The sequence below is a fragment of the Euprymna scolopes genome, chromosome 22 (genome assembly GCF_053919585.1).
Source record: "Euprymna scolopes isolate OS-2025 chromosome 22, ASM5391958v1, whole genome shotgun sequence".
Classification (NCBI taxonomy): Eukaryota; Metazoa; Mollusca; class Cephalopoda; order Sepiida; family Sepiolidae; genus Euprymna; species Euprymna scolopes.
The window spans coordinates 5,571,344-5,586,569 of record NC_136503.1 but is presented as its reverse complement, the minus strand read 5'-3'; the positions used below and the strand labels follow the sequence as shown (position 1 = coordinate 5,586,569).

The window sequence follows — 15,226 nt, the reverse complement described above, 5'->3', positions numbered from 1 at the left end:
TAAAACATTACATTAACAACACTTAGTTATAGTTTTGGTTCTTGCCCAGAATTCCCCTTTATATTAAAAAAATCAAAAGCAAACAAAAAAAAAATCTGTACAATGTACATACCTGTGATGAAACAAAAATATCATATTCCAAAAATTATGTAAATTGATCAAATGGTTTTATTTCTATAAACAAAATCATTTTTAAGCAATTAATAGGAATTCATAGGCATTACAACATAAATCTAGTATGAATTATTGTATGTATTGTTAGTTGTTTTTTTACGTTTTTTTTTTTTTTCTTTCAAAATCGTGGATGAGACAATCACCTTTCGGATACTCATAAAATTTGATTTTCTTATTTAAAAATAAAACTACTAGACCACTATACATGATTTTTAGAATATGATATTCTCATTTCATCATGATTATGTACATCATACAGAATTTTTTTGTTTTTTAATAAAGGGAAATTCTGGAAAAGTACCATAGTTAATAACATTTTTTTTGAATGAAAATCTTATAAATAATTTAATTATAAGATAATTTAATGACCAAACAATGTCATAATAATTTAACTTAAAAAAATCCTATTAAAAGAAACAACTTTTTACCTAAATATGGGCAGTATCTATAGGCCCTGTTGAATGTTATATATTTTGTTTTTGTTGTTTATCTTTGTATGATTGACTTGGTGAATCAAGCACAAGATAGCCACCTTATGAACGAGTTTCTGGTTCTGTTGAATGCTTCAGTGACTTCTATTAAAAGATATCTCTTTCTCAATTCAGAAGCGAGGAGTTGTAGGAAAAAAATACTCATCTTCCAATTTTGTAACCAGTTTAAAAAAAAGGAAAAGAAAAAAAAAGAAAAGACAAAAGATAAGAAAATGACAAAAGACAAGGAAAAAAAGGATAAAAATGGACAAAAAAAGAAAAAAGAAGCCTACTCTTGCAAAAATTGTTGACCTCTACCTTAAATAATCACATGATTTTATCAACCAAGTACAGCTTGTCTGCCTTGTCTCTAACGTACTGTCAAAAATACTTTCCAATACTACCTACCTGATGCTTATTTTTTAAAACATTCTCAAGTTATTTTTAAGTCACCCCCAGTAAAGTACTTACGGTTCCATAAAGTCCTTTCGAAGATCCTTTCTCTACTAAACAAAAACTGCCTTTCTTCATCACTAACATCTCTTCATCATTGTTCTGGCGTCGACCCTGTTTGCTCTGGTTCAATTGTTGTACCATACTTTTGTCGGCACCAAGTCCCATGCCCTTTGGACGAATCACAGCATCAATTGTGCTCACCATCCTGGAGAGAAAATTGTTTAAATTAAACAACAAAAACAAAATATAACAACAAAATTGTCAGGATATCGGAATTCTAACTTCAATACGATACTAAGAGAAAAAGAAAAAAGACAAAAAGAAAACAATATTTTTAATTACTAGCTCAAAATTTGACCAAAAATTTGATTTCTCCACCTGGACAAGTTATTGTTACTCTTTAAACTGAAAAATCAAACCATTCAAATTCTAAAAAGATTAATGTCCACTTCAAATATGAGTGTCCTTTATTAGCAAGTTGTTATATCCAGTGATAAAATGAGACATGGTTTTCAAGTGGGTTGGCTATGTGGTCTATCCTAAATGACACCAATATCTCTCTCTCTCTCTCTCTATATATATATATATATATATATATATATATATATATATATATATATATATATATATATATATATATATATATATATATATATATATATATATGATTAGTTTTTTTTGGAAAAAGAATTCCAGCAGAGTGCTCAATTAAAAGGAAAATCCAAATTGTAAGAGCGTATTTATATTTTGTGTACAGAAAGTTGTTAGTTGAGACAGATCATTGGTACCGTCGGTTTCAAGCCTGATAATAAGGCCCGTTTAAGGTATCCTTATCAAGCTCTCTTCAGCCAATATTCGTCTCGAGACTGTCTCAACTAACAACTTTCTGTACACAAAATATAAAAATATATATATATATATGATATAAAGCTGATGTCTGTGTGTGTGTGTGTGTGTGTGTGTGTGTGTGTGTGTGTGTCTGGTCACGAATAGGCACATATAGTGTTGACTATTATAGAAAACTGATCATATATAATGATAGAAGATGTATCGAGACACAGGAATGGGTATGTTTGATCTGGCATAATGATGATTCATTAAAATTATAGGGTCTGCGTACGCACCTGGTCCACAAAGTATGGAAATAAAAAATTTAAAAATTAAAAAAAAAACGTTTACAAGTTTGCTTTGCAAGAAAGGTGGGCTCTCTCTACCGTGCTAGAAAACTACTAACACTCGAAAGTATCCTGTACCTCTATAAGGCAACCATTCGCCCATGTATGGAGTATTGCTGCCACATCTGGGCTGGTGCATCTGCTACTAGTCTCTCGCTCCTTGACAAGGTTCAAAAGAGAGTCGCAAACCTGATAGGCCCTTAACTGGCATCTAAGCTTCAGCCTCTGTCCCATCGACGAAATGTTGCATCCCTCTGCCTTTTCTACAACTATTTTAGTGGTGAATGCTCTGACGAACTGCAATCACTTGTGCCCCCACGACGTGAGCACCCTCGACAAACCCGACAGGCTGCTAAATCCCACCCCCACACTGTAGAGATCCCTAGATGTAAAAGATCTTTTTACTCCAATAGTTTCTTCTCCAGAACCGCTAGACTCTGGAATTCCATTCCAGGTCCCTGCTTCCCCAACAGTACTGACGTGCAGAAGTTCAAGTGTAACGTGAACCGACACCTTGCTGCCCAAATCCCTACATAGTACCCCAGTAGTCGTTGCCCCTGATAGTAGCCCCCTACACCAAAGTGGCAATTTGCCTTGTTTGGGGTGAAAATGTAATAAAAAAAAAAAAAAAAAAAAAAGTGTTTTGGATATAGATGTACATAATAATACTTTGATAAGTATGTTTTAACTTAAATAGGGATGGTATAATAAAATTGTGGGGTCTGCGTTCGTGCCTGGCCTCCATAGAATGGAAATAGGCACAAACTTTAATAAAGATTTTTCATATCTATCTGCGTAAGTATACTTTGATAATTATGTTTCAGTTTGAAGAAATATGGTATAATAAAATTATGGGGTGTTCGTTCGCGCCTGATCTCAATAGAATGGAAATATGTCACAAAGTTTAACAAGGTTTTTTAATATACATCCACAGAATATTGTGATAAGCGTTTCAGTATGAACAGGTATGGTATAATAAATTATGAGGTTTATCTATTTTATTTTTACTTTCATCATATTTTGCTTTGGTTTTGATACCCCCAAATTCGAAGCTATCTCTTTACAACCCTTCCTTTTCATAACCTATCATACTTTCATAAATCAGAGTCCATTTTCTGTAGGCTGTTTTTGAACCCAGTCAACGACGGGTACTTTTGCTAGTATATATATATATATATATATATATATATATATATATATATATATATAGTTTGTTTTCAAAATGGCATTATGAGGCAGTCACTCCTCAGTTATCAATGAAATTTGATTTTCTTATTTAATAATAAAATTACTTCATCAATTAATATGGTGCTTCTCAGTCAAATAAACATTTAGGGTTTGTATTACTATATACATAGATTCAAAAAAGTTGTCAAATAACAAATATAGAACAAATAAATATTATCAAAGGCAAGATAAGTTACTAATTTTTTAGCATTTTTATTTAATGTAAAATGTTTATTCAGCTTGAAAAACATACAGTGTTTACCGATGTATTTGAAAATTACAAATGGCGCCTCACACTCTGTTGAACACAGTAAGTTTGGGAAAAGGAGTTAAAAAATAAAAAAAACTATACAGAATACTGTCAGAAACTTGCTCAATATATGTTACCGTGACATAAGCTGACATATATTTGATGGGTTTTTAACAGTATTTTGTATAATTTTTTTATTTTTAACTCCTTTTCCCAAACTTACCGTGTTCAACAAAGAGTCAGTCTAGCACTATTTGTAATTTTCAAATACATTGGTAAATAAGGGATAAGGGTTATTGCATGTACAGGGCGGTTCATCAGGAATTTGTTTACGTTGGACTTGAAGACATCCAGGTTGTAGTCAGGTGGGAAGCAGGCAGACGGAACAGAGTTCCACAGGTGTGCAGTTCTAAGAAAGAAGCTTTGTTCATGGAATCTACGTTTTGATTTAGGCACAGATAAAGAGTGGGGGAAACTTTTGACAGTGGTTTCAGCTAGACGGGTGTTTTACGTAAAAGATTGGCGAGGGGGGATCAGAGATTGGAGCTCAGACGAGCACCTGCCATGGGAATAACAATAAAACAAAGATAGGCTTGCAACGTCTCTTCTGTGTTCTGTGGAAGAGAGGTTGCAGGGAAGAGAAAAGGGCATCCCCCACTAAGCCACGAAATCTATTTTGTACTCTGTCAAGCAGGATAGGCTGTTTTTAGCAGCTCCTGCTCAGATATGGCAGCAGTATTCCATCCTTGGACGTACTTGGCTTTTATATAGATAGAGAATTGTATCAGTAGTGAGATATCTTCTAGAGTGGTAGAAGGATCCCACCATCTTTCCAGCGACTTTGGTAACAGACTTGATGTACGTGTTCCATTTCAGATCAGGAGTAAAGGTCAAGCCCGGAAGCTTGTCAAAACATGAGGCTTCTCCTAGACGAGATGATGTAAAGATAGGAGTTTGGTTTTAGATGCATTAAAGGTAACCAGCTATGTCTTCCCCCACTAAACCACGCGCTTGAGATCAGAGGAGAGAGAATCAGAGAGAACTTTGTCATTTACAGCCTTTGATGTGTTGCTGTAGATGGTCGTGTCATCAGTATAGATGTCAACGAATGATTTAAGTATGTGTTTAGGGGAGATCATTGATGTAGATCCGGAAAAGAGTTGGGCCCAGGATGGACCCCTGAGGGACTCCAGCATTTACATTGCAGGCCTCCGATTTTTGTCCATCTACCACTACTCTTATGAGCCTATCAGAAAGAAATGATTTAATGATTGAGAAAACATTTCCAGTTATACCGTAGCTGAAAATCTTGTGAAGTAAGCCTTTATGCCATACCTTGTCGAAGGCCTTTGATATGTCAAGAGCAATTGCCCTAGAAAGGAAGCCTTTGTCAAGAGATTCGTTAATCCTATGAGATATAACCGTTAGCACATCTGCGGTAGATCTTGCAGAACGGAAACCATACTGCGTGTCACTAAGAAGGTTATTTCTGCTGAGATGGTTGACTATTTCTCTATTTAATATGGATTCCAGCTACTTACTCATGACACACAGGAGACTTATTGGTCTGTACTGAGAGGGAGATGACATATCACCTGAATTTTTAAATACAGGGCATACTGATGAGGTTTTCCAGGGTGTTGGAAAGCACTTCTCCTTAAGGCAACGCTTAAACAGTTTCGTAAGTATGGGAGCAAGTTCTGGTTGGAGCTTTTTTAACACTATAATTGGGATGCCATCAGGGCCAGTTGCTTTACTGGAATCAAGGTTCTTGATTAGCTTGGTGACCTCATGCACAGATATTTGTATGTTACCTAGCATGTTCTGTGTTATAGGAGGAAATATGGGGAGTTGATGGTCTTCGTCGCATAGGGTAGAATTAGCTGCAAAGTTCTTGGCAAATAGTTTGGCCTTGTCGGACACTTAGAAAATTGATTTTTTTTTTATAAACAACAGTAAACAAGTAAAATTGATTTTTTTTTTATAAACAACAGTAAACAAGTAAAATTAATTTTTTTAAATATTATGGGGGGTATAGTCTCTTTTAAAAACATCTCCTTCAAGAACGGCCATGAAATGTGTTTTCAATCAATATTTATTCAATAAGGGACCAGTTTTCCTACTTAGTAAAAGAGGACGAGTTTTCTGGGTACCAGTTTTCCAAGGACGAGTTTTCCTAAATTCGCTGGTTTTGTATGATCATGACATCTTTTGAAATATTTCATGTTTCTTATATTTTGTTTGGTTTTGACACAAGTGAAAATAGATGAACATCTCACAAGTTTATCAAAACTTTGGAAAGGCAAACATTGAGAAGTTTGTCAACTTAATAAAAAAAAAAAACTTTCATTTACATTTAAAATACCCTAAATATGAGATTCTACTTTTTTAGGCGATTATATGTGAGCACACTGACACGTTATTTTAGAATTTAGAATGGGGGTTCAGTTGTGCATATAAATATGATGTAAACTGATCCCATTTCGCTACATTATAACTTTTTAAGCAGTTAAGTAATTTTTACCATCAATTCAAAGTCCGATCAGCAAAACCATAAAATCACATGCAATTGCTATATTTTTCGTACTTAGGATTAGTAGTAGGAATTAGTGGTTTTCATGACTTTTAACAATACTATATATTAATATGATAACGTGTGTGTTATTTATTTTGTGTGTTACGATTACATTCGAGTGACTATTGTTTAATTATGGATTCCCATTTCTTATAATAAATAATTTTACCACGAATTCTTCATAAGTTTTAGCTTTGGTTTCGATTATAACTGATGGCACTCAAGTCATTTATTTTCTTATAAATAATTTTACCAAGAATTCTTCATAAGTTTTGATTTCGATTTCGATTATAGCTGATGGAACTCCAGTGATCCATTTTTTTTTTTTTTTAGATAATTTTATCAAAAATTCTTCATAAATTTTGGTTTTGGTTTCGATTATAGCTGAAGGCACCGAAGTCATATAGATATATTTTTTATTTTTGAAATTGCAACTTTATAATAATAATAATAAATGATATATAAAAATTGATAGAACATTAACTCTATAATAACATATATGAAATCTGCAAGAATTAAAATATCATATTAAAGCATACTTAACGACTTGGCTAATTATGGATTCCCATTTCTTGTCATAAATAATTTTACCAAGAATTCTTCATAAGTTTTGGTTTCGATTTCGATTATAGCTGGTGGCACTCAAGTCATTTATTTTCTTATAAATAATTCTTCATAAGTTTTGGTTTCTATTTCGCAATTATAGCTGATGGGACTCCAGTGATCTATTTTTTTTTAATAAATAATTTTATCAAGAATTTTGGTTTCGGTTTCGATTATAGCTGAAGGAACTCAAGCTGATGCACCAAAGTCATGTGGATATATTTTTTTTTATTTTTTAAATCATAACTTTATAATAATAATAAATGATATATAAAAATTGATAGAACATTAACTCTATAATAATATATACAAAATCTGCAAGAATTAAAATATCATATTTAAGCGTACTTTACGACCGGGCATCCTTGCTAACTTAGATAAATACTTTTGCAGTTTTAACAAAAGAGTTACAATAATATCAGAGCATCTCTATTTACGCCATGAATACCATATCAATATATTACATATGAATGAGCCCCCTATGGAATTTCCACAGGTCCTGCTAGTTGTTATTATTTGCATCTCATTTTTGTTTTTTTTTTACAAAAAAAGCAAATCAATTTAATAACCCACCAAATTTATATAATTAAAATAAAATTTAAACAGTCATAGAAGGAAGGCACATAATAGTTAACAAAACCCAACACCCTCTCCATGTTAAAAATGGTTTTCCAAATAGTAACATTATTATTTAGAAATTCATTCGTAACAATGGGAAGGGGGGGGCGTTGTTAATATTTTGTTCTTACATTGTTTTCTCATTTTATCTACCAATCATCGACTGTTTTCAACTGTTTATGAAAACTTTCAAGCAGCATGTTGTACACTAACGACGAACTGATACAATTTGGCTTTGTTTAAAATCAAAATACACCTTTTGTTGTCTTTCAATTTGCAATACATTACAAGGAAAACATTTGAGAAAAAAATATACCCGGAAATTATCCGGGGATTTACGTAATAATTTGAAAATTTAAGAAAAAAAAAAGTCTCTAATTAAGTTAATAAATATCAAAAAAATTGGAATCAAATCGGTAATTGGATCAGAATCGGGAAAAATTTTGGAATCATACCACCAATATATATATATATATATATATATATATATATATATTTAGATCTATAAGCATAGTTGATTTTTTTTTATTTTTTACAAAGGAATCACCATTTATCAAAACCCAGAGGCCACTCGAGGATAAGGGTTAATGAATGTACAGTAGTCAATGGGAAAATATCGTAGTCATCGCTAGTGGTGGAAATTTGGTAAATTGGATTACTTAAGGGGATGGTTCATCAAGAACTTGTTCACATTGGACTTGAAGACGACCATATTGTAGTCAGTTGGAAAGCAGGCAAAAGGAAGAGAATTCCACATGCGTGCAGTTCTGAGAAAGAAACTTTGTTCATGGAATCTATGTTTAGGTTTAGGCACAGATAAAGAGTGGAGGAAATTATTGATAGTGTTTTCAGCTAGACGAGTGTTTTTTATGAAAGTTAGGCAAGAGGGACCATAAATTGGAGCTCAAAGGAGCACTTGCCACGAAAATAATGATAGAGCAAATACAGGCTCGCAATGTCTCTTCTGTGGGAAAAAGGTTGCAGGGAAGAGAAAAGGGCATCTCCTACTAGGCTACAAAGTTTATTTTGAACTCCGTCAAGGCAGGATAAAAGGCTTTTAGCAGCTCCTGCCCAGACGTAACAACAGTACTTCATCCTTGGATGTACTTGGCTCTTATAAAAGGTAGAGAATTGCATCGGCAGTGAGATATCCACTGAAGCGGTAGAATGATCCCCCCATTTTTCCAGCAGGCTTGGCAACAGATTTGATGTACATATTCCATTTCAAATCAGGAGTACGGGTCAAACCCAGAAGCTTATCAAAACATGGAGCCTCTCCAAGATGAGAGTCATTTATTTCAATTGATACCAGATGGGGATCTGGCCATTAATGATGTAAAGATAGAAGCTTCATCACGTGCAAAAAGAAAACGGAACACACTTCCTTTAGTGGAAAGAGATCAAAATAATTGACAAAGATGCAAGATGGAGTCAGGCAACTCAAAAAAGTAGCACATATGCTAAAAAAAAGAAAAATTATTAAACAGACCAAGCTTAGAAATTAATAGCATTTGGGAATCTCTAATTGTAGAAAAAACAAAAATTGTACATCCTTAAAATTTCGGCAATAAAAGGGAAATGTTCACACTGATGACAATGTATGGAGATATTTAAATAAAATACTGTAAGTTTTGTTTAAAAATAAAGCAAAGTTACTTTTTGTTTTTTCCATATATTGATATGCTAAAATCTAAATAGAGCAGATTTGACAAGGGGTGGAGGTTGATTGGGTTTGTGTGCGTATCATAGAGAGATGGGCCTCAAGCAAACAACCGTGTTGGATTGGAAGACATATTTGTCTTGTATTATTTGTTTTGATTGAACTATTCTCATCTTGAGTGTTATTTGTGCAACGTTTTGGTTGGTGTAGCTGTCGACCGTTGTCAAGCATGTTGGTTGTTGTCTTGGAAAAGAAAGGAAAAAAGTTACTGACTCCATAGATATTTTTGTATTCTTGGAGTTGGTCTCTGTTTTATGGCTGCTGTTTTGTATCTATGAAAAAAATTGGTTGACAAAGGTGAGGCAATGCTAATAAAGATCGACATGGGATTATCTCTCTTCCATTACCCAAATTTTAAGAGTGTACAATTTTTGTTTTTTCTACAATTAAAGGCTCCCAAATGTCATTAATTTCTAAGCTTGGTCTGTTTAGTAATTTTTATTTGGTTTTAGTATATGTGCTGCTTTTCTGACTCGCCTGACTCTCCATCTTGCATCTCTGTCAATTATTTTGACCTCGTTCCACAAAGGAAAGTGTGTTCCTTTTTCTTTCCATATGTAATCAGCTAGTCCCGACTTTTTGACTTCCCCCGTGTCATGGCTTACAGCGTTCTTCTAGCCTTACCTTTAGGGAGCGACTGGTCTCACCTTTGTATAGTTTTCCTTTCCGCATTTGCTTGAAATCTTATTTACACAGATTTTTATCATGAGACTTTCGGTCGGGGGCTTGACTTGTACTAAGTGTTTTTTTAGAATCGAATAACTCTTGAATATTATTCTAATGTGATATGGACTGTATATTTGTAAAATATTTTTCGGACAGGCCTTTTATATATGGTGTGCACACTGTGGCAAGTTTTCAGGTACTGTTCTTTGGTGTTTGCTCTATGTTAGTATTCTAATTTGAAAGGGCATAACACATAATTTCGTTTGCAGAAACTGGGATAAGACTGTAATAGCTTCTGTCACATTCATTACGGCAGGGATGCTAATGGATGTCCCTGTTGCTACCTTACCTTTTACTTTGGAGTATTAAAATCAGCAAGTTTGTGGACACTGTTGACAAATTTTAAATCGACTTCTCATCGATTTTATTAACTTCTCATCACCTAACGCGATTTAATGTATATTTTACTTTTCACTTTTTAATTTCCATTTTCGCTCCTTCTCAATTTTACTTTACCTGAAGATGATACGTGGACAAATCGAAGGGCTTGTGACAGTAACAACTATAGAACCTTTATTAATATTTTCAATTTTGATATAAAAAAAGATTATACGGAAAATCGAAAAATTAAAAAAAGAATCATAAAGCAAAGTGTCTCCGTTGCATTTAATAATATTTGCTTGAATGAATATATCTATATAGTAGAACCCCTGGATACAGTGACACCCCCTGGATACGTTTTTTTTCAGGTTATGATGTAGAATACACTTTTCCAGTCCCTGGTTACGGTATTTGCCCCGCCTTACGGTATTATTTATAATGTTATTTGATTACATACATGTGTATCATATACTGTACTGTATTTTGTTACTACTTTTTCAATATCATATCTCGGTGTTTTACTGTATATGTACATATATGTGTGCGTGTGTGTAGTTGATGTACACATTGGTGGCAATACGCCAAGATATTTATATGAAATAATGTAAGTTTTGTTTAAAAATAAAGCAAACTTACTTTTTATTTTTTCCAATTCCTTCCCCTTCTTTCCATCCCATTCCGCGAAGCATGGCTTTACCAAAGTGCTCAATCGGAATCTCATCATAGGATGCATCTGCTGGCTAAAAAAAAAACAAACAACTTTTATTAAACAAAGAAAAAAACAAACAAAAAAAATGAATATAACAAAATTTCTAGGGCTTCTGCATACCAATTGGATTTTTAAAAAAATTGTTTCAAAGTACACTGTTACATAATTACGTGTCACATTGAAATTAGTAAATATTTTAAAAAATTACAAAAAATGATTAAGTAGAAAAATAATTACAAGAAAAAATATAATTTATCAAATAATGTAATTTTATTTGTTTCTATTTTACTATTGCCGCCAATTCTGAATGACAAACTGACTTCTCTCCCTTGTTTTTAGTTTTACTATTTCAAATTAGAAAATGCCGGATCAATAATAACGTTTTTTTGTAAAAATACTTCCAATGCATCTTCCACTCAATCATTTTTCATTTTTTTTTTTGGTCCCCCCCGACAAAAGGAGGGTGGACCTGTAAATTCATCCTTGTCCATTTGTCTGTCCGCACTTTTCTCAATAACTACAACTTGCAATTTTTTGGAAATTTTGCAAACATTAAACATGATACGAGTAAAAAAGTAACAGAACGGATTTTCCGGGGAAAACTCCAGTTGCTCCCCCAAGGGTGCCTTTCGGGTTAAAATGGCTAAAATTGACACTTTTGTGCTTATTAAAAAAATTGATGCCTTGGATTTTTATAAAACGTTCTGAAAAGTTATAACTAACTGATTTCTATATAATTTTGTTTGTCTATACTTTGCGATAACCCTTGGGTGTGCCCCAGGGGCTCTTTTAGGGCTAATAAAAACACTCCATTTTTGGGACTATTTTACTATATTTTACCAAAATTTTTTATGTAGGTCTATTTAGCAATTTTGCATGGCGCTGAAAAATTTAAATATGTTAAGCTTATCTACAACTATTTGATTGATATTTATTTACAAATATTTTTAAATGTCACTCAATCTACAACTATTTTTAAATGTCACTCAATATACATCTATTTAATTGATATTTACAAATATTTTAATGAAATGTGTTCTGATGAACTCAGTGCATGTGCTCTCTCGACGTACATATCCCCGACAAACCCGCTTAGCAACAAAATCTCACCCCTTTACTGTTGAAGTCTCCAAATGCCAAAAAGCTTTCTACTCGATAGTTTTTTCCCCTCGAACAGCTTGACTTTGGAATTCCCTTCCTGCTACTCTGACTGTACTGATATGCAGAAGTTTAAATGTAATATAAACCAAAATCTTTCCTTGGCATGGTCCCAAATAGTAGCCCCTTATGTCCAAGTAGTGATATTCCTTGTTAGGGGTGAACATGAGTAAAAAAAATATATATATTAGTTCATTTTGATGTCTTTTTTACATGCTGTGTGGATAACTTTTAGAAAAAGATTTCTAAACTAATCCATCTCTGGCCAGGTTTTATTTATCCTTCTTTTACTCAAATATATCCTCATAATTTCCTCACATTGATTGGCTTTCCCTGCCATCTCAACTGCTCTACATCTACTAATTCAAGAATTTTCATTCATTCTTGTAATGTGACCAAACTAACAAAGTCTTCTGTTCGTTACACATTTCCTGGACTAGATTTAATATTCCTCTGAGGTCATCAGATATAAGTTTGTTTTTAAGTCTCCCTTTACACATCCATTGTAGCATTATAATATCATTTTCCCCCATGCAACACATATCCTCAACTCACATGGGTCAGGTTTAACTTCATTACATCAACGATATCTATATACCGTAGTACCTTTAACGTACGTACGTACATGTTTCACGGTTTCCAGAATTAACAAAATAATCATTGGCTTGAGGTGGAATCAACATTTCTTTTGTAAAATAAAAGTAACCCATTACTTGATCATATTCTAAGAAAAAAATCATTGATGACCAATTCTGTGGTTGAATCATGAAGCGGTGAAATGTTTCTCCAAACTAAAAAAATCATCAAAGAATATTTTGGTGCTGTATCAGAGGGGGGATTCATTTATCTTATATCCTGGCACCATTCTCCTTTATGGCTGCATATTTTGCATTATGCAGGCAAGTAGAATACACAAACTGGAGGTATTCAACCATTACTATTTATGCCGCTTCCTCTGTGTCTGCTGGCAATCTCCAACAGTACAGATTGCAATCATTGATCTACTTCCTCCAAAATATCTTTCCTTGCCAGATGCCTTTGTTGACATTCAGGTGACACCATTCGTGAAGTCATGCCCTTTGAGAGTTTGTCAAGTCCAAGATATTGTAATTTCATGGAACTATAAATTTATTTCTGTTTTAGTAAAATGTGTTCAGGTGATTGAATTGTTTGTTTTTTTACTTTACATCAATGCATTTGATTTATGTTAATTAAACTGATTTATAAGTCGAGTCAAAAACTGGGAGTATTTTCTTATGAACTAAATAGAATTTCAATTGTAATCTTTCTCCATATAAACAGACACATTTCCTTCAATTTCTTGGAAAAAAAAAATGAGAAGCATGAATGTTCCCCCTTTCTTACTTACCGCTTCAGGTCGTAATGATACGTCCAGTTTATCGTCGGTCTCAAACCCATCAGGAATTTTATTTTGCATCAAAAGAGGAATGGCCAAAGTTGTGTCTTCGATTCCACGATCATTCCAAGCCTCATTTTGCTTGGCAGATTCTGGTTAAATAAAATAAAATTAAAAAAAAAATTTTTTGGCATTAAAAAAAAATTTTTTCTAAATTAAACAAAAATGTTTTATTAAAAACATTTTTGTTCATTTAAAAATTAAAAACAAAATTTTTTTAAATAAAATAAAAAATTAAATATGTTAGAATGAGGATTAATTATATTTATCACTATTATTCTCATCTTTCGGTAAATTCATGTCTCATCCAATGTAACCTCTGATCTTCACATACATCTTGTTGAACTTGAGAACCTTTATGAAGTTACAATTGCTGAAATGTTGTAAATATAATAATCAAGATGAGAATAATAGTTCAAATAATATGAATAACTAGCTGTCCCGACCAGTCATTGCCTGGGATTATTAAACCTAACACAGGATTTATTTTATAAAGAATTAGAAGATTATACATTCCATAATGACATATTATTTTTATTGGAATCATTTGAGATGAGCTTGCAGACTGTTAATCTTAATCGCTGTTGTTTCACCACATTTCAGCCAACCCATCCTCTGGCCTTCTTCAGAATAAGAATGCTGAGTCTTGTAACTATATCTCCAGTAATTACTGCCTTCCACAGTTGTTTCTCACCACGATTTGGTTAACTAATCCTCTGGTCTGCTTTTGGGTAGGATTGAAACCGCTGTCTTCAGACAATGCTCACCTGGGACTGTAGAGATTCAATGCCTCTATCCACTGCAACACAGGCCCTGAAGAAGGCCAGAGGATGAGCTAGCCGAAACGTAGTGAAATAACAACAACTTTGAAGATGAGGAAAACAGTTTGCAAATAAAAAAATAAATAAATCCTATGACAAGTAAAATTAATTTGCCTAAACAGAACATTTTTGCATTGATTTTATGTCCTCTTACAAAGATTAAAACCAAGGTATAAAGCTATTAAACTTTGCGTCCAGAATGCTTATACCAATATATACAATTTCATTTTAGAAAAGAAATTGAGATTCAGGGAATTTTGCTTAATTAGAGTCTACGGATAAAATTTAATGTGACATTAAAATATTTGAATTTTTAAATGAAAAGTCGTGTTTCCTTTCTAAAAGCCTTTTGAAATACTTCAGAAAAATCCAACTTTTTGAAATATTTAGTAATTGATGTCCAATACTTATTGTTAAATTTTCACAAAAATCAGGGTTTTTTTTGCTGAAAAGTTAATTTTTTTTTTTAATAATTTATTCTATTACTAACTTTAGGTCAGAGTGGCAAGCCTCCAAACCTTCCTTAACCTACCACTAACCCTAAATTTGAGTGGCACTCCGCTTAAAAAAATAAAACTTTCCTTAAACTCAAAGCAGAGTGTCAAGTCCCTCCCTCTCCCACTAATATACCCTTGTAAAAGAGTTAACGTCCTCCTAAAAAAAAATGCGCAGAATTGACTTCACATAGCAAAAAAAAAAAAAAATGCTTAATACTTTTTCAACATTATTTTCCAATAAGTCCTAATTAGAGGAGAGTTAGACGCAAGGTATTTATTTATAATATTCATCCCCGCTTTCCTTTTTTA

The 15,226-nt window shown here is 33.0% G+C and overlaps 1 protein-coding gene across 2 annotated transcripts in view; it reads right to left on the bottom strand.

Annotated features, from left to right (window-relative positions):
* LOC145243864 (G-patch domain and KOW motifs-containing protein-like) overlaps positions 1–15,226 on the bottom strand; it is an 86,626-nt gene that overhangs the window by 52,895 nt on the left and 18,505 nt on the right. For both annotated transcript variants that reach the window (XR_013862966.1, XM_080106933.1), the window contains exons 3-5: positions 13,552–13,691; positions 10,952–11,055; positions 1,116–1,305 (exon numbers count right to left, since the gene is read on the bottom strand). Coding sequence is in view for 1 of the 2 variants with exons in the window: in XM_080106933.1 (XP_079963059.1) it covers positions 1,116–1,305; positions 10,952–11,055; positions 13,552–13,691 (434 nt within the window). In the remaining variant the exon portion in view is untranslated. The remainder of the gene's footprint in view (positions 1–1,115; positions 1,306–10,951; positions 11,056–13,551; positions 13,692–15,226) is intronic.